General features: G+C 34.3%; 2 protein-coding genes across 3 annotated transcripts in view; one reads left to right on the forward strand and one right to left on the reverse strand.

Moving 5' to 3' along the window:
- The window catches only part of Hrd3 (HMG-coA reductase degradation 3), a 48155-nt gene extending 44056 nt beyond the window's left edge, over positions 1 to 4099 (forward strand). Inside the window, exons 12-13 of the mRNA XM_089092359.1 lie at positions 817 to 939; positions 3869 to 4099. Of these exons, the coding sequence (XP_088948485.1) occupies positions 817 to 939; positions 3869 to 4003 (258 nt within the window). The 3' untranslated portion in view covers positions 4004 to 4099. The remainder of the gene's footprint in view (positions 1 to 816; positions 940 to 3868) is intronic.
- An 8222-nt stretch (positions 4100 to 12321) lies between these two features.
- LOC148950373 (RAC serine/threonine-protein kinase-like) overlaps positions 12322 to 17998 on the reverse strand; it is a 53982-nt gene continuing 48305 nt past the window's right edge. Inside the window, exon 11 of one of the 2 annotated variants that reach the window (XM_089091579.1) lies at positions 12322 to 12418. The gene's annotated coding sequence lies outside the window, so the exon portion shown is untranslated. Of the gene's footprint in view, positions 12419 to 12752; positions 12869 to 17998 lie in introns of those variants that run through there. The other variant, XM_089091578.1, reaches the window with a different exon arrangement.

Below are 17998 nucleotides of genomic sequence, written 5' to 3' on the forward strand. Positions count from 1 at the left end.
GAAATGCTTAAGGATTGTTCTGGGTACCCGGCTGACTGACCGTATTTCAAACAATAGGCTATACAAAAAAATGTGGTTCAATACCGCTCTCTAGGGCTATAATGAAAGAAAGGTTGAGGTGGCTAGGGCACGTTGTGTGGATGAAGGATGACAGACTGCCGAAGATTGTTATTTTTGGCCAACCTTCTATGGCTAAACGGAAAGCAGGTCGTCCTCGTCTTAAGTGGGAGGACATAATAGATAAAGATATGAAGGAAATGGGAACTTTATGGGCGGGCGTAAAAAGGGAGGCTTTGAATAGATTGGGATGGAGGAGGAGCGTGCGTAGCTGTGTTGGCCTCGGGTGGCTGGGTGCTGCGGTGAGTTGTTAGTAGCAGTAGAAGTAGTTTTTTTAATTGTGGACATTGCTATTGCTATAGCTTTTTGCTATTGAATTATCCCGAGCTGATCGTTTAATATCGTCTGAATAATGACAGCCCACAATGCTCTTCTTTTTTAAGACAAACGATAAATACAAATTCATAGTTCTTATGAAAAATATTTTGTAATGAATTGATTATTTAGTGAAAGATTTTCACTTAAATTATAATTTTTTTATTTTGTAGAAAAAGGGAAAATAGGCTCTTTCCCCCTTCCCTGGGTGGTTGTTTTGTGTGCAGCATAATTGTCATTATCTTTTCTTTATAAACATAAATCAAAAATTAAGAAAAGAAATATAAACAAAAAACAAGAAAAGCTTTATTGCCTATCTTATAAATATATTAAAAATGTCAATACCTTGTTCTGTGGTGTTAACTAGTTCGTCTTTAATTGCAGGACCTTCATCTTGCGAAGCGGTTTTATGATATGGCTGCCGAGACAAGTGTCGATGCCAAGGTTCCAGTGGCACTTGCCTTAATCAAGCTGTCTCTTTTAGTTGCCCTGAGACGATTGAAAGAGGTATTATTTAACATTACTTATTAGGCTGATACTTTCTATTATAAGTTGTTTTTTCAATTCAGGATAAATTTGATTATTTTTGTCGGTTTATATATCACTATTATGAGCCTGTTTTTTTTACTAATAGATTATATGAGATCTTCTTAATTTTTATTGCATCCCTATCAGTTTTTTTTCATAGACCAATTTTCAAGTTTTTGACTTCTTTTGACTCTCCTCCGCTGACTCCAGTTTTCCATTCCTTTTTTCATTGCTGTATTAAAAGAAAACTTTGTTTTGAACAAAGTTAGATCTTCTTCAACCCTTTGTTTTTATGAACCAGAAAAACTTTAATTAATCAAATTTTTCTATTAATAATTTTTGCTTCTCTAGAGTTAGTAGATAAATAGCAAAAAGTTTGTTGTTTTGCTATTTTGATTAAATATATTATTAGGCTTTATTTTCTTGAACCAAGGGGAGGGGGCTTATGATTACTAAAAATATTAAAGAATGCAACTGATGCAGTTGATTGTCTAATATGTTTACCTAAAAATGTATGCTTTTGGTTTAATCGAGAATTTTGATCTCGACAATAACTTTAAGTTAGGTGTATCAGCAAAGTCTGAGGCTACGGTATGTGCTGCATTCAAACTGTCGGTCAAGACACACTATCGGGAACAATGATACGATCTGTCTCCTGAGCGAGTGGTGAAGCACCGCTAGCTCAATTAAAGTTATAGTTCTGTTAATAAATTTGTACTAATGGTTTTGTGTATGGTGGATGTTTAGTATTTAAGAAAGTTGTTTACATATTTGTGCGGGTTGCCCAGTGGCTTTATAAGAAATAAAATATAAATGATGGTGGCTGCCGCCCTCAACTTCATCCTATACGCTAAAGTTTGACTCATACTTTCTTGAATGCAGCAAGTATAGCCAGTTGGCGATTTGATGCGTTTTATTTGCCTGTCTTTTAAAACATTTGCACTTAAAATGTTATTTTCCAAAGCAAATACCTAACAAGTCTTTTATTTTCGAAGTATTGTGATACAAGAAAGTTACTCCCCCCCCCCACCGACACTTCACACTAAAATGTCTTTGGTGCGTTTAATTTCTTTTCGTTTGAATCTTTAACATGACTCTTGCTTTCATTTAAAAAGAAAACATTTTTTTTTTATATATTTAAACCATCCTTCTCAACAACCACTATTGTCATTTCAGCTTAACTTTCGTACGATAATGCTTTGAGAGCGACAATTATCTCTGAAAAAATGAAAAGATTTAAATATCCCCCCCCCCCCCCAGAGGGCAAGGCGTCTCTATTGTCGAGAATTGATTTTCATGTCCTAATTTACATGCTTTTCAAAGAGGGTTTATTCACGAAAATCTTGTTAGGGGTGGGGGCACTTCTACCCCTTCTGTGCAGAAAAGATATTGAATTCTTAGTCTAAAAATGTTTCTCCGTATGATTTGAGATTAAGAGTTAAATCGCGCTTCCATATTTTTCTGAAGTACCTCTCACTGGAAGTTTCACAATATGGGCCAATAAATAATTTTTTTTAGGTTTTAGCCCCCCCCCCCTCCGCCCACAAAGAATCAAATGAACTTCATCATAGTAGCTGGTACGTAAATATGCACTGTGGATAAATTAATGAACTTGTCCAAATGAAGCCTTAAAATAATCATCAAATTAAACTGGAACAGTATGGTGAAGAATGATTGTGATTTTGTAAACTCATTCGACATTTTCTTCACCAGTTGAAAATAAAATTGTAGTTTTAAGTAACGATAGGACGAATTTGGAACAAATATGAATCCAAAAGAGAATATCCCTCATCATTTCGCATTTCTAATAGGTTCTGAAATAACAAAAACATGATCTAATTAGTATTTGAATACCCAAAGAACATAGTTTTACTGTTCCCGAGAACTTCGCGTTTTAAGTTCCTCCTGAAGATACTACAAATTACACGTATTTTCGTGGGAATCTGTTGTTTTGGATCTGTTGACTCAATTTTGACAATCTGATCTCTCCGAATGTTGAAGTCACTCGGGAAATGACACGTTTGGATCATTGGTCCGACTTAAACGTTGAACGGGGAGGAACCCAATTCACACAAAAAAAAGCCCTTTTAGGCCAAAATTTCCATTTCTCGGGGGAATTTGAATCTACCTCCTCGGTTTGAATGTAAGATTTAGTTACCTCATGTAAGTATATTAGTAAAAAAAATAAGGCCTACATACTCTAGGTCACATATCCATTTTTCCTGGGTATCTTGTGTTAGATTTAGTCTGTTTTTAACCGCAAGTTCGTGTACCTTGACTTAACAGACTTTATTGAAGCTTAAAAATAACATGCAGCTGGAGAAGCGTGTCTATTAGTTAATGACTATTCAAAGCATAGGCGATTGACGTAGCTTGGTATCGCCCTTCGTGTGTCAGAGTCGACTCCGAAGCATTGTGTGTGAGTGCCACCCCGAGGGAAGGCTCAAAAACGGTCAGCCAAGACCTAACCTACTACGGCAGTTTACGAGAACCTATGAAGTGTGGAGCTGTCTTCAACCTCAATGGGAGGACTCATGGATGCTGCTCAGTTCCGAGACGTCTGGCATAGACATTTCTGGGCCTGCGTGATCTAAGGCAATTAAAACATTTTTTTCGAGCTCTTGAAAAACTTGGATATTTATGATAAACTATCACCGTGTTATCTACAGCCAAAAATCAATAAATTCCTTCTTTTTGGAGTAGATATAAAACTGTTATTATTCTTCTTGCTCTCTACCATATTCTATTCATTTTTTCTGTGTTTTAACGGTTCAATTTGATGTTAATTATTCTGTGTTTTCGCTGTAGACGTTATGCTTTAGAGGGGAAAGCATGTGGGTAAATCCAGGGATAACTGATTCTCTTACAGTGAAATGAAATTGAGTGAATCATTTATTTTTTTTTGCAGGAAGGATGGAAGAGTTTTTTCAGTTTTCCGAGATTAGATATCGCAGCCATTTTCGGGCCAGACTGGGATATTTATTTGATGACGATTTTATTAGCCTTTCTTGTTACAGTTGTGTACCTAAGACGACCTCAGTAATAGTTTTTATGTCTGGGATAGAATGTGAAATTATCCCTAAACTATGCCCGTTCCTTCAGGTAGTGATACCTACAGAGCAAAGAACAGTGTGTACAAGTTGCAGAGCTCTCTTCTGTGCCGTGGAACGTCAGCGGAGAGAGACTCATCTTTCAGCGCTTTTACTATCGCAAAGTTTTGTCTGTGACAAAAAATGATTTTATTGGGGAGTCTAATTTAGTGTTATGTGTCCTTTTCTGTGAATTGGTATTCGATGATTTTGTTCATTTATATTGATTTTTTCCTGCAAAGAAAAATTAAAGGTTTGATGATGAGAAGTATTAAGCAAAAGAATGATGCTCGAAAGAGTATGTATATGATGGACAAATAAGCTTTTGTAGACTCACGATAAATGACCATAAAACAAATACAAAAGCATTATCGTAGTTTTGCATTAAAGAGGCTTATTTCTTGTTGTATATTCTGAAGCAAATTCCTATTTCCTTTCCATTCCTTGAAATGAAGTCTATCTCTGTATACACAGAAGACCCATTAGTTCTGGTTGTTGTTTTAATTAGAATAATAATCCTGAATCAATCTTCCCTTTGATGTATTTATAACACATTGAAAGGTAATCCCAGCAAATTTTTTTTTTACACATTAAACAAACAGGTTTATTTTTGTCTTTTACATAATGTTTTTTCATTTGATTAATTCAGATTCAACCGTTTGATCAAATGAGCATGGGAATTCGATAAAAATAAATTTTATAGGGTAAAAAGTTGATCAAACATATGTTTTATAAACAAAAAAACTTTTCGTCACAAAGTTATACGCCAGAATCCTAATTTCTTTTAGAAAACTTGTTTTTCAACTGGCAAGGATGTCGGGTGAAGCTTCGAAGTTGTAAATGGTGCCTAAAGTGAAATCTTATTATTAAGAGTCTATACGCAAACTTGTTTTTGGAAAAATACTACAAGAATTCATAAGGTTTTAAGGTGTTCTAAAGAATTTTTGAAATCAGCCTGCTCTTTTCCCGTTATATTCCAAACATTTAATTTCTAAGAGGCCCTGCCATGTGAAATTTTGAATTTACCCTATCTTCCTATTGCTGGGGAAAGAGGGCTTGCGGCCTCTGACTTTCGAAGAATTGTACAATCTGTGAACCACGCATAATTGTGTAGTTAATAATATTTTCTTTTAATGGATCACTTTGTGACCTGTAACACTGGCCGCTTTCCTTCAATTTTCATCTTAGCAGAACTGAAAGTTCTGCGCTTGGAACTCCCATTGGAACATTGTTCACGTTCTATATATTTCCTCTTCCTTTTGCATACTCCTGTTAGGCAACATTTTTAAAGGTTTGTAACTTGAAATTTCAAGGTTGTCTCCCTCCAGGGGTCACATGAGCCAACAAGAAGCACCATCTTGATTTTTCACTCTAACACTAATACATATTAAGACGAAAACTTGTTAGATCCAATGCATATTTTTCAAGTCGCTTCCTTATAATACTACACAGCACCTTGCACATGAGTTTAAAGTAATCAATGTTCCTTTACATCAACTACGCTATTAGTAAAACAGACCCTCTGATGATACAAAATACAAGTATTTTGAGTACCGATTCACAAAGAGATTTTTACTAATACCGAGATTTACCTAACACTAATTTTGGGAATCAGACCCGTTCATCCGCAAAGTTTGAGCTAGAATCCAGAGCTAGGTTTAGCCAGAAGCCAAGTTCGACTTACTTGAACTCTGTTAAAGCTCAAACACTTAGATAACTTTATTATCAATCCTTATAGGGAAAAAACAAACCTGTATATTAAACCGAGAATTTAAACTTGTAAAGTATATGGGAAAAATTTTCTGTCTGAGCTAGTCGGTGCGACCCAATCGAGTCGTAGGATTAACTAAATATTGATATTAGCAAATTATGACCGTGAATAGTTGAGAGGGTGGTAGTCTTCCTCTGATACAGGGAAATTTTTAGTCGTTTTGATTTTAATCAGTTGCACTGTTATTTTTAAAACTCGAGGTCTCTTTATTTAATTTTTATTCTTTTTTCTGGTTTCTAAATAACAAATATGCAGGAATTTTGTTTTTTTCCTAGTTTCTTCACAGTTTGAATTTCGTTTTTCTGTTTCAATACTAACATGCTTAATATCCTGTAAAAAAAAATGTTGGAATTCAACCCCTCCCCCAAACAATAGTAGGAAACATCGCAAGGTACGTGCTAGGGGTAGTGAGTGGGTGGGTGTGCCCCAAAAATCCCTCGATTGTATTGTTTCTTGTTTCCTTTAACTTTATGATCTATCATATAATTTGCATTACAGTGGACTTCACGTTCCCTGTAAAATCTTCGCGTGATTTTCAAACCAGCATTTCTTCAAATCTGTGTTGAATAGACTTTCTGTTTCCTACAGAACTCAAAACTAAGTGAAATGCCAACAAAATGTTTATTACTAAATAGCTGTTGCTCATAGCATAGAGAAACTCTCCGAAGAAAATAAACACTGATATATTAAAAAGAGAACAATAATGGCAGCATTAACTTGCAATAACACTTAACTACCGACAACCTTGAAATATAAATTCAACACTAAAAATGATAATTATTGAACTGTATTCCACTTTACTGGTATACGAACCACTAACTCCTGAAGAAGAATTCATATTCAGAAATAGGAATTCAACACGAGGAACAAAAACATTGGCTTGTGTGCATCTTTCAAAATGAATAAAATATGTACTCAATATGGTGTGTTTAACATTTCTAAAGCTTAACATAAATTTTGATTTCTGGACATTTAATTTTTCTACTGTTGCTGATTAGATGCCAAGGATCAAGTGACTAATTTGAGACTATTCATATTGCCAAAGCAATCGGACACACTAACTTAAACTTTAACTTACGCGTTATAAATAATGTTTCTAACCCAACATTTTTTTTTAACGGCTAGAAATTCTATTTAATTTCCTAAATATTCACTTTGTCCACACCATAACCTACGACTCCAAAGTTCAAGAAAAATCAAGGAACCAAAAGAGTTTGTACCTTGAAATAACAAAAAATATTCCCTGTTGTTGTTTTTCTTCAAAAACTGGAAAGCAAAGTGCTTTCCAGTGTATCTTATTCAGAGACAATTGATAATGGACAACCACTTCAGCTAATGGCGAAGAGGCTAATCAAAATCATTCTACAGTCATAAACAACACCTCATGGTTTCAATTGCAAAAATTATAATTACCAACTAAACTTACTATACTGCTACAGCCTATGAATAGAAATGAACCAATTGTAAAAAGTTTCTCTATGAAAATACTTGTTGAATATTGATTAAAACCTGAGCAATGGTAATTGACCTGAGAAGGAATCAGCATCACTTGTGGATTAGATTTAGAGGCTTCTCTGCATTTCCTTAATTTCATCACTAATTAAAAAAAAATATTAAAAGAGTAGGATTTTAGACTTGACAACAAATAATGACAAGTTAAAGAAGGACCACTTTTAAAGGTTTCTTAATCAAATATGTTTACATATATGAATAGATAACAAGTTGTATAACTACTTATGATGAGCATGAACAAGGGGACAAATAGAAATTGTTCCACAGTTTGGCATTGAGCTCATACACGGTCAGTTGATCGATAAATACTACAGCTGAAATGTATGATTACCTTCAAGAAGAAGCTGATATTGGTGTAATTTTCTTTAACTATACAGAAAAAAGTTCAATATATTAACCGTTCCAATAGCCTAAAATTGACCAATGAGCTAGAGCTAAAACCCTCGGAGTGATCTCAGCTAACTCTTCCCAACACCTTAATAGGAGAGTAAGAGTTAGCAGTATTTATGTTTGCAGTCACGTGGGAGTCAATAAGAGTAAAGAAATGTCATCTGTCATGTATGTGGTTAAATATTAGGCCCTGCCCTTTATTGGGGTATCTCCATGATGTTGCACAATATTTAGCTATTTATAATAATAGTGAAGATCTATAGTGTGTAAAATTGGATTGACATCAGATCAAGTTAGACACAGACACTTCGTTTTTACAAATTCAAAGAAGAATGACAAATGCCTAAATTTCCAAGTTTTGTTCTGTCTACTTAGTTTGTGCTCAGATTCTTAGCATGAGGTAAAATTTAAACGATATTCCGTCTCAGGGCTGAGGAAAAGCCCTTTAAAAATAACAGTTTTTCAGTCTTGTGTTTGAGATTAAGAACTCCCGATAGAGGCTTCACACCTGAGAAACTTGTAGAAGAATCAACGATTAAAATCTGATTACAAACTTAAGGCCGAAAAAAATCAAGTAAGATTGCTTCAGAAACTTAATTAGATCATAGGTGCAAAATACTACTACCATACAGATAACTGAGGAAATAACCCATTTTCAAAATGTACAAGAATGACCTGATGACAGCGATAAATCCATACATATCTTCCGTGCGAAGATCTGTTCATACTGGTGTAACAAAACACAAAATTAAGAAAAAACTAGCAACATACCAGGTTCACACAGTTTCTGAGTATTCAACAATTTAAAATCCAACGGACTAGATTAAAATAAAACTGGTACCAGTTGAACATTTTCCAATAATTCCCCTTAGTCGATTACTTGGACTAAGTTTTAGCAGCACAAGTACATAAACTATTCTTTTAGAAATTTGTGCATGTCACAGTGATATGGGAAAATTGGTGATTTGATGATAAACCTAGGAATTCCATAGGTCATTGATTTTATCATGCCAACAGAATGTATGTGGCCACTAGTATAACTGATTGTAATTCAATTGAGATAATAAACTAGATACAGTAGATACATATATTGTATAAAAAGTATTTGTAAAAGTATGATTGCCTTTTAGAATTAAAACAGCTATTCAGAGTTAAAAAAAAGTCCTAACAAATAGGTCTTAACATATACTGCTAGACTCAATTTTAATTAGAAAATATTCAGTCAATGTAGGTAAGATTTGCTAATGTAGAAGTTTCCTGTGATTAAATATAAAAACCCTCGAATATAGGGCACAAAAACGATTTCAGAATTCAAAGAATAGAATCTTCTTTTTCTAGATATCGGAGAGTATGACTTTGGTTCTTCTTCCTTTGATCAAAGGTGAGTTAAAGAAATTTAGGATAGGGTAGCTAAAAATAGAACCATTGATCCCGTGTTCAACATAGTTTATTGCAATTAAATGCACTAGCTTATTGAATAAGCGTAATTATTGTGTTCTATTAAACCCGTTTTCGACATCAAAATGAATTTCATAAAAAAAACTTGCAAATCCATATAACCTTTGAAACTAACCAAAAGTATTGTTAGCTTATACCAAAAGATAAATATTCCAAGAAATTTCTGTCTGTAAAAGGACGAATTGCTTACTGATCTCCAAAGCACTATAAGTGAATAACTAATTGCGATAGGTTTCAACGAGTGCTTTTGAAGGCAATTCAATAATTGAAATTGGCGATTGAATGCCAAAAATTACTTTATTAATCAGCAGTAAACTTATTGGACGCGGGATAAATGAATACAGAATTCGAGTTTAAACCAACTGCAGTGATTGCAAGGAAAAGGTTGGTTGGCTCATGCACAACTTGTGTTGATTCGGAAAAAATTAAAGAAGTGACATCTTTCAGCTTGTAACATGTCCCTACTTAATACAAGATTTACATATTGGTTACTAATCCACTTTACAATGGTTTTTATAACAGCCTGAAGTGGATGCAAACTCTTTTGTGATTTGCCGGCGGAATAAATCCCACCATCCGTCATTATATGATACGCAAAATCTATAGCTCTGAAATTCTTCCTGATCTGGCAATTTGAACGGTAATTTAGGAATGAGAAATATACATAATATTTTTAGATTTCGTTATACTGCAGGGATTCTCATTAAACATTTATCTATTTAATTATGTACGAATGAATTTAAGAGCTTGCATCCGAATGAGTTTTCCATTAACGTTTATGTAATTCTATTCTTCAATTTTTTAGCACGGAATACAACCCTTCTCCTCCCCCAAAGAAAAGAACAGAGAACGCAGGAACTGTGTGAACTTGATTTCTAAAACCTAAATAAGCAGAACAACACACACTTCTAATCGAAGTCTAATCGTAACAACCATTTCAATAAAGAAATTCATTCCTACTAGATTACATTAAGTTCTACAATAGTGTGCATAGATAATATACTGCATGTTCAGTAAACAAACACTGGGTTACTCATACAAATTATATACAGACCATAATAATCTACAAAACTATCAATAAGTTTGAATATACATACAAAGAAGCAAGGTTTTTAACCAATAGAAACGATATCTTAGGATCATTTTTTAATGGGATTTGAAAGTTTACTTTTCAAAGTGGACACAGTCTAAACACATTGACACTACCTTCCCCTTTTAAAAAGCTACACCCTTAGTCAGGGGCGTCACGAGAGGGGGGGGGGGGCGGTGCGTGCCGCCTCCCTAACTTTTTTGGCATTCGGTAAAATTTTCACCGAAGGCGAAAACTTCGGCAGAAATTTTGTAAAATCCGCAGAAATTTAGCTAAATTCTTGATTACTGCAGAAAATTCGGCATAAATCAGGTAGCGTCGGTAAAATTTACGAAGATCGCCCCCCCCCCCCCAATGAAATGAGGCTCGGGACGCTCCTGCCCTTAGTTCATATTTGTCTCTCAAAGTCTAAGGTCTGCATTTCCCTTAATCATAGCGGGATCTACTGTATATTAAGAACACTCTATCCCCTCCCTCTCCACCACCTTTTCTCTGTCTATTATTTCAAAAGCACAAAAGTAGGGGATGGCATTACGCCAAGCGCAGAAAGATTTTTTTGTTTAATAACATTCAAGAACATTCTTCGTCACTGCTGAAAAATTTCAAGAAGCAACGCCGAATTTTTATGCCGGAGGCCATTTTTCAGTAGGGAAACACTAGCTCAAAATTAAATAATTGAGAGCCATTAAGCCAGAGAAACGCGCTGTCAAGCGTAAAGCTTGAATACAAGCATTTATGCTACATATATTTCGAGTTGAATCTTAGTTGCCGAGACTTCCAAGTCAGATGGGGGTTTCCTAGTACCTCGTTAAGATTTTTAGCGATGGGAGGACAACTTGTGGCTTTGTTTAAACTATGCCAATTTCGGTTGAAACTAGGGTATCTTATATTCTATTTACACAGTACCAATTATTGAGACTAATTTTCAACTTTAGGAAGTTATATGGCTATTGCTACAATGCCTAACTTTTGTGCCATCCTGTGTAAACGCCATTCACAAGTCAGATTCGCTGACTTGAATTTTGAATCAATCATTGCACTGCTTTTCATCTAATATTTGAACTTGCGTCAAGGATAAAACATGTTGAACATGACATTAGTTATTAATTGTAACACATTTAATCTACAACAGGATATCTGGAGCTGATTTCAAGTATTCTTAGAGGTCCATAGTGACTCACGTAGTGGAGATTTAATGTCACCCATATTTACTAGCCAAATACGATATCTATTAGGAAGCCACAGAAGACAGCTTCATCAAAAACCTAAGAAACGAGCATATTTTTCCAATTATTTCCTCGCACAACCTTTTCCCTTATTTTTAATCTTAAAACCCCCCTCCCCCTACACACACACACAAGAAAAAAGTATCAGGGTGCTAGCATTCAAAATAGGCAATAAAAACAAGAGTATTGAGAATCAACACCTCAAAAAAAAAAACCTGATTACATTAGGAATTATTGGCCTTAGACAAATCTATATTTGTACAACTAAAACAAGTGAAAAAATAAACAATCTACCGCAATTTATAGCTACTTACTGGTTTTTACTATTTATTTTTCTTAAACAGCAAAATTTTAGTCAACATCTGCATGGAATAAATGATTTTCATGCAAGCATAACGCGTCTGTACAAATTTACACCCCCTTCCCAGGAAAGCAGTGTCAACTTCAAATACACTCTTTTAATTTAAATACACATACTATACTAGGATAAATTGCAATACGTGCAAGACCAAATAATTAGACCTCTATGCAAAATTTTTTTCTACAAAGACAAGACTTTATTAACATTTTGAAATATACTACAGCATAAAAGTTATTGTAATTGGATAACACTAAGAACAATTCAAAGAACTAAATTAAGTACAATTAAGAATTCTATGTACAAAATTAATTAGTATACTAAACATAAATAAAACGAGTCCTACAAAAGCAAAACTCCCAAGAATTAAAAACCGGCAGTTCAATTACAAATCCATGATTAGAGCAAAAAAAAAAAAAAAAAAAAAAAAAAAAAAAAAAAAACACTGGGAAGATATAATACCAATTCTTGCTTTTCCTTGAAACTGCACAAATCGAGAAAACAAAGTTCATTTCTCTGTTTGTCTCGTATAATGTTGCAGTCAAATAACGAATCAGCCGTTTCCTTAAAGATGAATATAATTTAATTAGAAAACGTAATAAATACTGGTAAATTCTCCCTATAATGTTTCTTTCTCCCGTATAATGTTGCAGTCAACTAACGAATCAGCCATGAAATAAATACCGGCGACAATAAAGAGCAAAACAAATATAGCAGAATGCTCAAAAGAAACACTACAAAAAAAACAACTATTAACTAAATTATAAATGTATCACTGTAGATTTCAATTAAATTCAATAATCGGATCGCTTTGTATATAATCGGAAATAATAGGAAATTTTTTAACTAAAAAAAAAAAAAAAAAAAAAAAAAAAAAAAAAAAAAAAAAAAAACACTGGGAAGATATAATACCAATTCTTGCTTTTCCTTGAAACTGCACAAATCGACAAAACAAAGTTCATTTCTCTGTTTCTCTCGTAAAATGTTGCAGTCAAATAACGAATCAGCCGTTTCCTTAAAGATGAATATAATTTAATTAGAAAACGTAATAAATACTGGTAAATTAAAGACTAAAATTTGCAATACAAACCACTAATTCAGCAACAAACTTATAACTTAAAGCCACCCATTATTTCAATTGGCTATTTTTTTTGCTCTCGTTCAAGTTATCAGCCCTGCAAAAGAATGCATTCCGTACAGAAAAAAAAGCTTTAACAATTCAATTTTGAAACTACTGGTTGCACAAAAGAAGATATCACATGTCATGGTTTGAACAAGTATATATACGTATATAAAAAGAAGACAGTTTCAGATTACCAACTAGTTATACACTAGGGTTCATAGCCAGCCAAGGTGCTGAGTCAAAAACCTAATTTTGCACTGAAATATCTTTTTGAAGCCCGTGAATGGAACTTCCGTTTTTAGGTGTGGATGAATTTATTAAATATTTGGAGATTCAGATACCAATTTCTTTTTTGCTTAACATTTTATTTGGAGGGATCCCGTAGCAAAAGTTCCCAAGATATGTAATTAGATACCTCAAATGACCGAAAAGACTCCTTGCAAAACATCGAAATTCTTTACGCATCGTTTATATACACTCTTTCAGGATCCCCCTCTAAGTGGTCCAAGGACAAGGTTCTTTGGATTACCCCTCGCCACCCCACTTCCCCTGTTGAGATTGGCATGAGGGCAGTGCCACATCTAGGGGAGGTACAATTTGCATACATCAGCTTCCAAGGTGAATACATATCAGTTTTCAGATTTTTAGACCATACAAGCTTATTTCTTAATGAAAACTGTATTTCAAAAATAGCATTTATGTCACAAAAGGAATATGAAATAAGATAATGATAAGATACTTATTTCCAAAAACGTCTATCACACGCCCCGAAGTACTGAATTCGCATTTCGGAGTCATAAAACAAAAAAATAAAAAAAATCATAAAAAAAGCACAGCAACTAAAAAAAGTGGCAAACCAATGCCAAAAACGACAATATCAAAATTGCAAAACCATTCATTAGTCAAAAATAATTAAGTGCCAAAATGTCAGAAACTTAAAAAGTTAAAAACTAAAAAAAAAGATTTAATTAAAACTAGTGTTAAAAATTTTTAAAAGATAAAATATAAAATGGAGGAGGAAAAAAAACCGAACAAAACATAAAACATTGGTCTCACTAGTACCACAAGAAAAAAGAAAAATAGCGGTTTATTTTATCCGTAATGACGGGTGCAAAGGTTTTTTCATACCTGGAGGCCAAGCAACGGATAGGGGCCAAGATAGGAATGGGTTCACAAACAGCACGTGGCAGGCAGTTTCTGAACGGAGAGTGTCTTCTGGGGAAAATATTTTCCGTGCGAGGGTTTATTATTGCATTTCTTATTTTGCAAAACAGAGGCACAACGTTCCTCTTCTGTGCTCAAGCATTTCCAGCCTGGCTTTTATTAGAAGGAGGGAGTATGGTACCTTACCTTCTTTAAAAATTCTTCTCAGTGCTCTTTTTAAATGGATTCAATTTTTTCTGATTCATCACGGGAGATGCCAGGATGCCAAACTGGACAAGCATATTCAAGAATATCAATTTAAACTAATGTTGTGGTTTAAATGAAGCAGGGATAAGGGTTTATTTTGGTAAGTAAAATAAGAAGTTATAATGTAGTATTTTTACGATAATTTAAAATAACTTCTGACTTAAATACAACACTTATTAGAGTTGACTGGGTGATGGGAACCATCCATCCGCTTTCAGAACGTTGGATTTATTAGAAAAAAATTGTAAGAATCTCTGATTGAGTGGCAGATTTACAGATAAACTGGCAGAAAATATGTGCAAAAACCGCACAATGGATGAAAAACAACCTTTAAATTCAAGATTTTACTTCTCACAAATGCAAATCGTGGCACTGTTAACAAGCCCAACAGTCCAATTTCTCATTATAATCACTAGTTTCCTTTTATTTTAAGTGAGGCTGAAAAAGTAGCTGAAATAAAATAAAGATTCCTTATTAACTTCTTTCATTGCTTATTTTTGATTTACGTAACATTTGTTGAAGACAGGCCGTGTTTTCTGCTCAGTAAATATATGTGAATAAATTGGAAGAATTTGAAATGGAAAGAAACACTGATAAGAAACTGGAAAAAGTATGTGACCTAGGAGCTTTAATACTGAAAGAAAGCTGGAGAAAAACGTAGCCTATGAATTGTGGCAAAAGAGAATATGTATATTCTGTATCTAGTAACTACAGGTATATCCAGTTACTGGTCGTCCGAAGTACAAACAAATTATCTGTAAAATACTAGTTATGATGACTTACAGTTTGAAGTCACTACATTCCATGGAAACTGATGGTAAAGTATATTCCGAAAAAAAACAAACAAATAGAACCTACCAATCGTCACAACCACGGACATTACGACAGATACTGCATTTAACTAAAGACCTGTCTTTCACTGAAAAGACGTTATAATTTTGGACACTCTTTACATTCAGCCTTAACAATCGACCGTGAATGGTTACGCTTAACGACATTCTTTTCTAGAGACTTGAATATAAAACTCATCCACCTCTAAAAGTACTTCAAATAAAACTAGCCTCTGTGTAAATTAAATAAAAAAAACAAGTTTTTTTAACTGAAAGTAAGGAGCGACATTAAAACTTAAAACGAACAAAAATTATTCCGTATATTAAAGGGGCTGTCCCCTCCTTAACGCCTTGCTCTGTACGCTAAAGTTTTTATTGTTTTAAAAAAATAGATTTGTGAAAAATTCAAACTTTAGCATAAAGAGTGAGGTGCTGTGGAGAAAACAGCCTCTTTCATATACGGAATAGTTTCTGTTCGTATCAATTTTTAGTTTCGTTCCTTTCTTTCAGTTAAAAAAACTTGTTTTTTGTATTTAATTTCTTAACGTTTTTTAAAAAATGCAGGTTTTGATCTTGGCTCACCGTACATGAATAATTAAAACAAAATTGTCATATTAATTTACTTTTATTTGGTTAAATGGCTTTCTCGAAACTTGTTTCATTTTATTTACGAACGTTTTTATTAGTAATAAATATGCGTAACTTACGAATTAATTTACGTAACGAACTTCTATATTCATATATTTTTAATACGTATATATTAGGGGGTTCGCCCCCTAGTCAATACCTTGCTCTCTAAGCGAAAGTTCGAATTTTGTTCCAATTCTTCAAAACTGACCGCTTATTCACAAAGGCCGTTAATTAGAATAAATAGCTCATCTGAAAGTACTAAAACATCTTTGGCTTAGAATGTGAGTTATTGACTAGGGGGTGAACCCAATCCTATATGTAATACTATCTGTTCGTTCAAAGTTTTTATGTTGCTGCTGTTGCAGTTGAAAAACTTGTTTTTTTATATTTAATTTCTGATCTTTTTTTAAATAATGCTGGGAAGTCCGGCGCCCCCTTCATAGCAATGTCCCTACCCCCATGAAAACTTCCTTCATGGAAAGATCCTCCCACGTAACCCCCGACCCCCCCCCCCCCCTATCAGGAAAAATATCCCCAGAAAACGTCTGTACTGTATACTTCCCAATAACCAAAACTATATGTTAACAGTGGGTAAATTTCATAACTTTCAGCCCACCACCCGGGCACTTCGGGGGATTAAGTCATCCTAAAAGACATACTTAAAATATTTTCGAACATGCTGAACAAAATGGCAATCTCAAAATTTTGATCAGGTGACTTTAGGAAAAAATGAACGTGGGAGGGGGCCTAGTTGCCCTCCATTTTTTTTTGTAACTTAAAAAGGGCACTAGAACTTTTAATTTCCATTCCAGTGAGCCATCCCACGATATTCTAGGACCACTGGGTCGATACGATCACCCCTGGAAAAAAAACAAATAAACACGCACCCGTGATCTTTCTTCTGGCAAAAAAATGCAAAATTCCACATTTTTGTAGATAGGAGCTTGAAATCTCTACAGTAGGGTTCTCTGATACGCGGAATATGATGGTGTGATTTTCATTAAGGTTCTATAATTTTTAGGGTGTCTTTCCCTCTTTTTTCGAAAATCAGCCAAATTTTCTCAGGCGCGTAACTTTTGATTAGTAGAATTAAACGCGTAACTTGATGAAACTTAAGCGCGTAACTTGATGAAACTTATATATTTGAAATCAGCATTAAAATCCGATTCTTTTGATGTATCTATTTATATCAAAATACCGTTTTCTAGAGTTTCGGTTACCATTGAGCCTGGTCCCAATAACCAATACTCTATGTTAACATTGTGTAAAGTTCATAATTTTCAGCCCTCCCCCTGGGGGCTTTGAGGGATTAAGTCTTCCTAAAAGACATAATTATAATATTTTCGACCATGCTGAACAAAATGGCTATCTCAAATTTTGATCGGGTGACTTTGGGAAAAAAATGAGCGTGGGAGGGGGCCTAGTTGCCATCCAATTTTTTCGGTCACTTAAAAAGGGCACTATAACTTTTAGTTTCCGTTCCAATGAGCCCTCTAACGATATTCTAGGACCACTGGGTCGATACGATCACCCCTGGGGAAAAGAAAAAAACAAAAACAAAAAAACAAATAAACACGCATCCGTGATCTTTCTTCTGTCAAAAAATGGAAAATTCCACATTTTTGTAGATAGGAGCTTGAAACCTCTAGAGGAGGGTTTTCTCGTATGCTGAATATGATTGTATGATTTTCATTAAGGTTCTATAGCTTTTAGGGGGTCTTTCCTCCTTTTTCAAAAATCGGCAAAATTTTCTCAGATGCTTAACTGTTGATAAATAAAATTAAAATTGATGAAACTTTCATATTTAAAATCAATATTAAAATCTGATTCTTTTGATGTGTCTATTGATATCGAAATTGCCTTTTTTAGAGTTTCGGTTACCATTGAGCTGGGTCGCTCCTTACTTAGTTTTACCACGAACTGTTTGAAAACAACAAACTTGATTACGGGTCTACGAGAAGACAAGTAAAAGATTCCCTTTCTCTACAAACAAATATTCCACAGATACACAGGTGTTATGATGCCTGAATGGTCAACGTCATCGCATTCAAGACAAAGGAGTTATCAGCTACCCACTGTAAGGTCCAGGTAGACATCCTAACTTATACGTTCTCACTAGACCTCCCGTTAGACAAGGCCTAGTCTTTCTGC

The sequence above is a fragment of the Artemia sp. Qi Xiang Cuo genome, chromosome 7 (assembly GCF_049724085.1).
Source record: "Artemia sp. Qi Xiang Cuo chromosome 7, ASM4972408v1, whole genome shotgun sequence".
In the NCBI taxonomy this organism is placed as follows: domain Eukaryota; kingdom Metazoa; phylum Arthropoda; class Branchiopoda; order Anostraca; family Artemiidae; genus Artemia; species Artemia sp. Qi Xiang Cuo.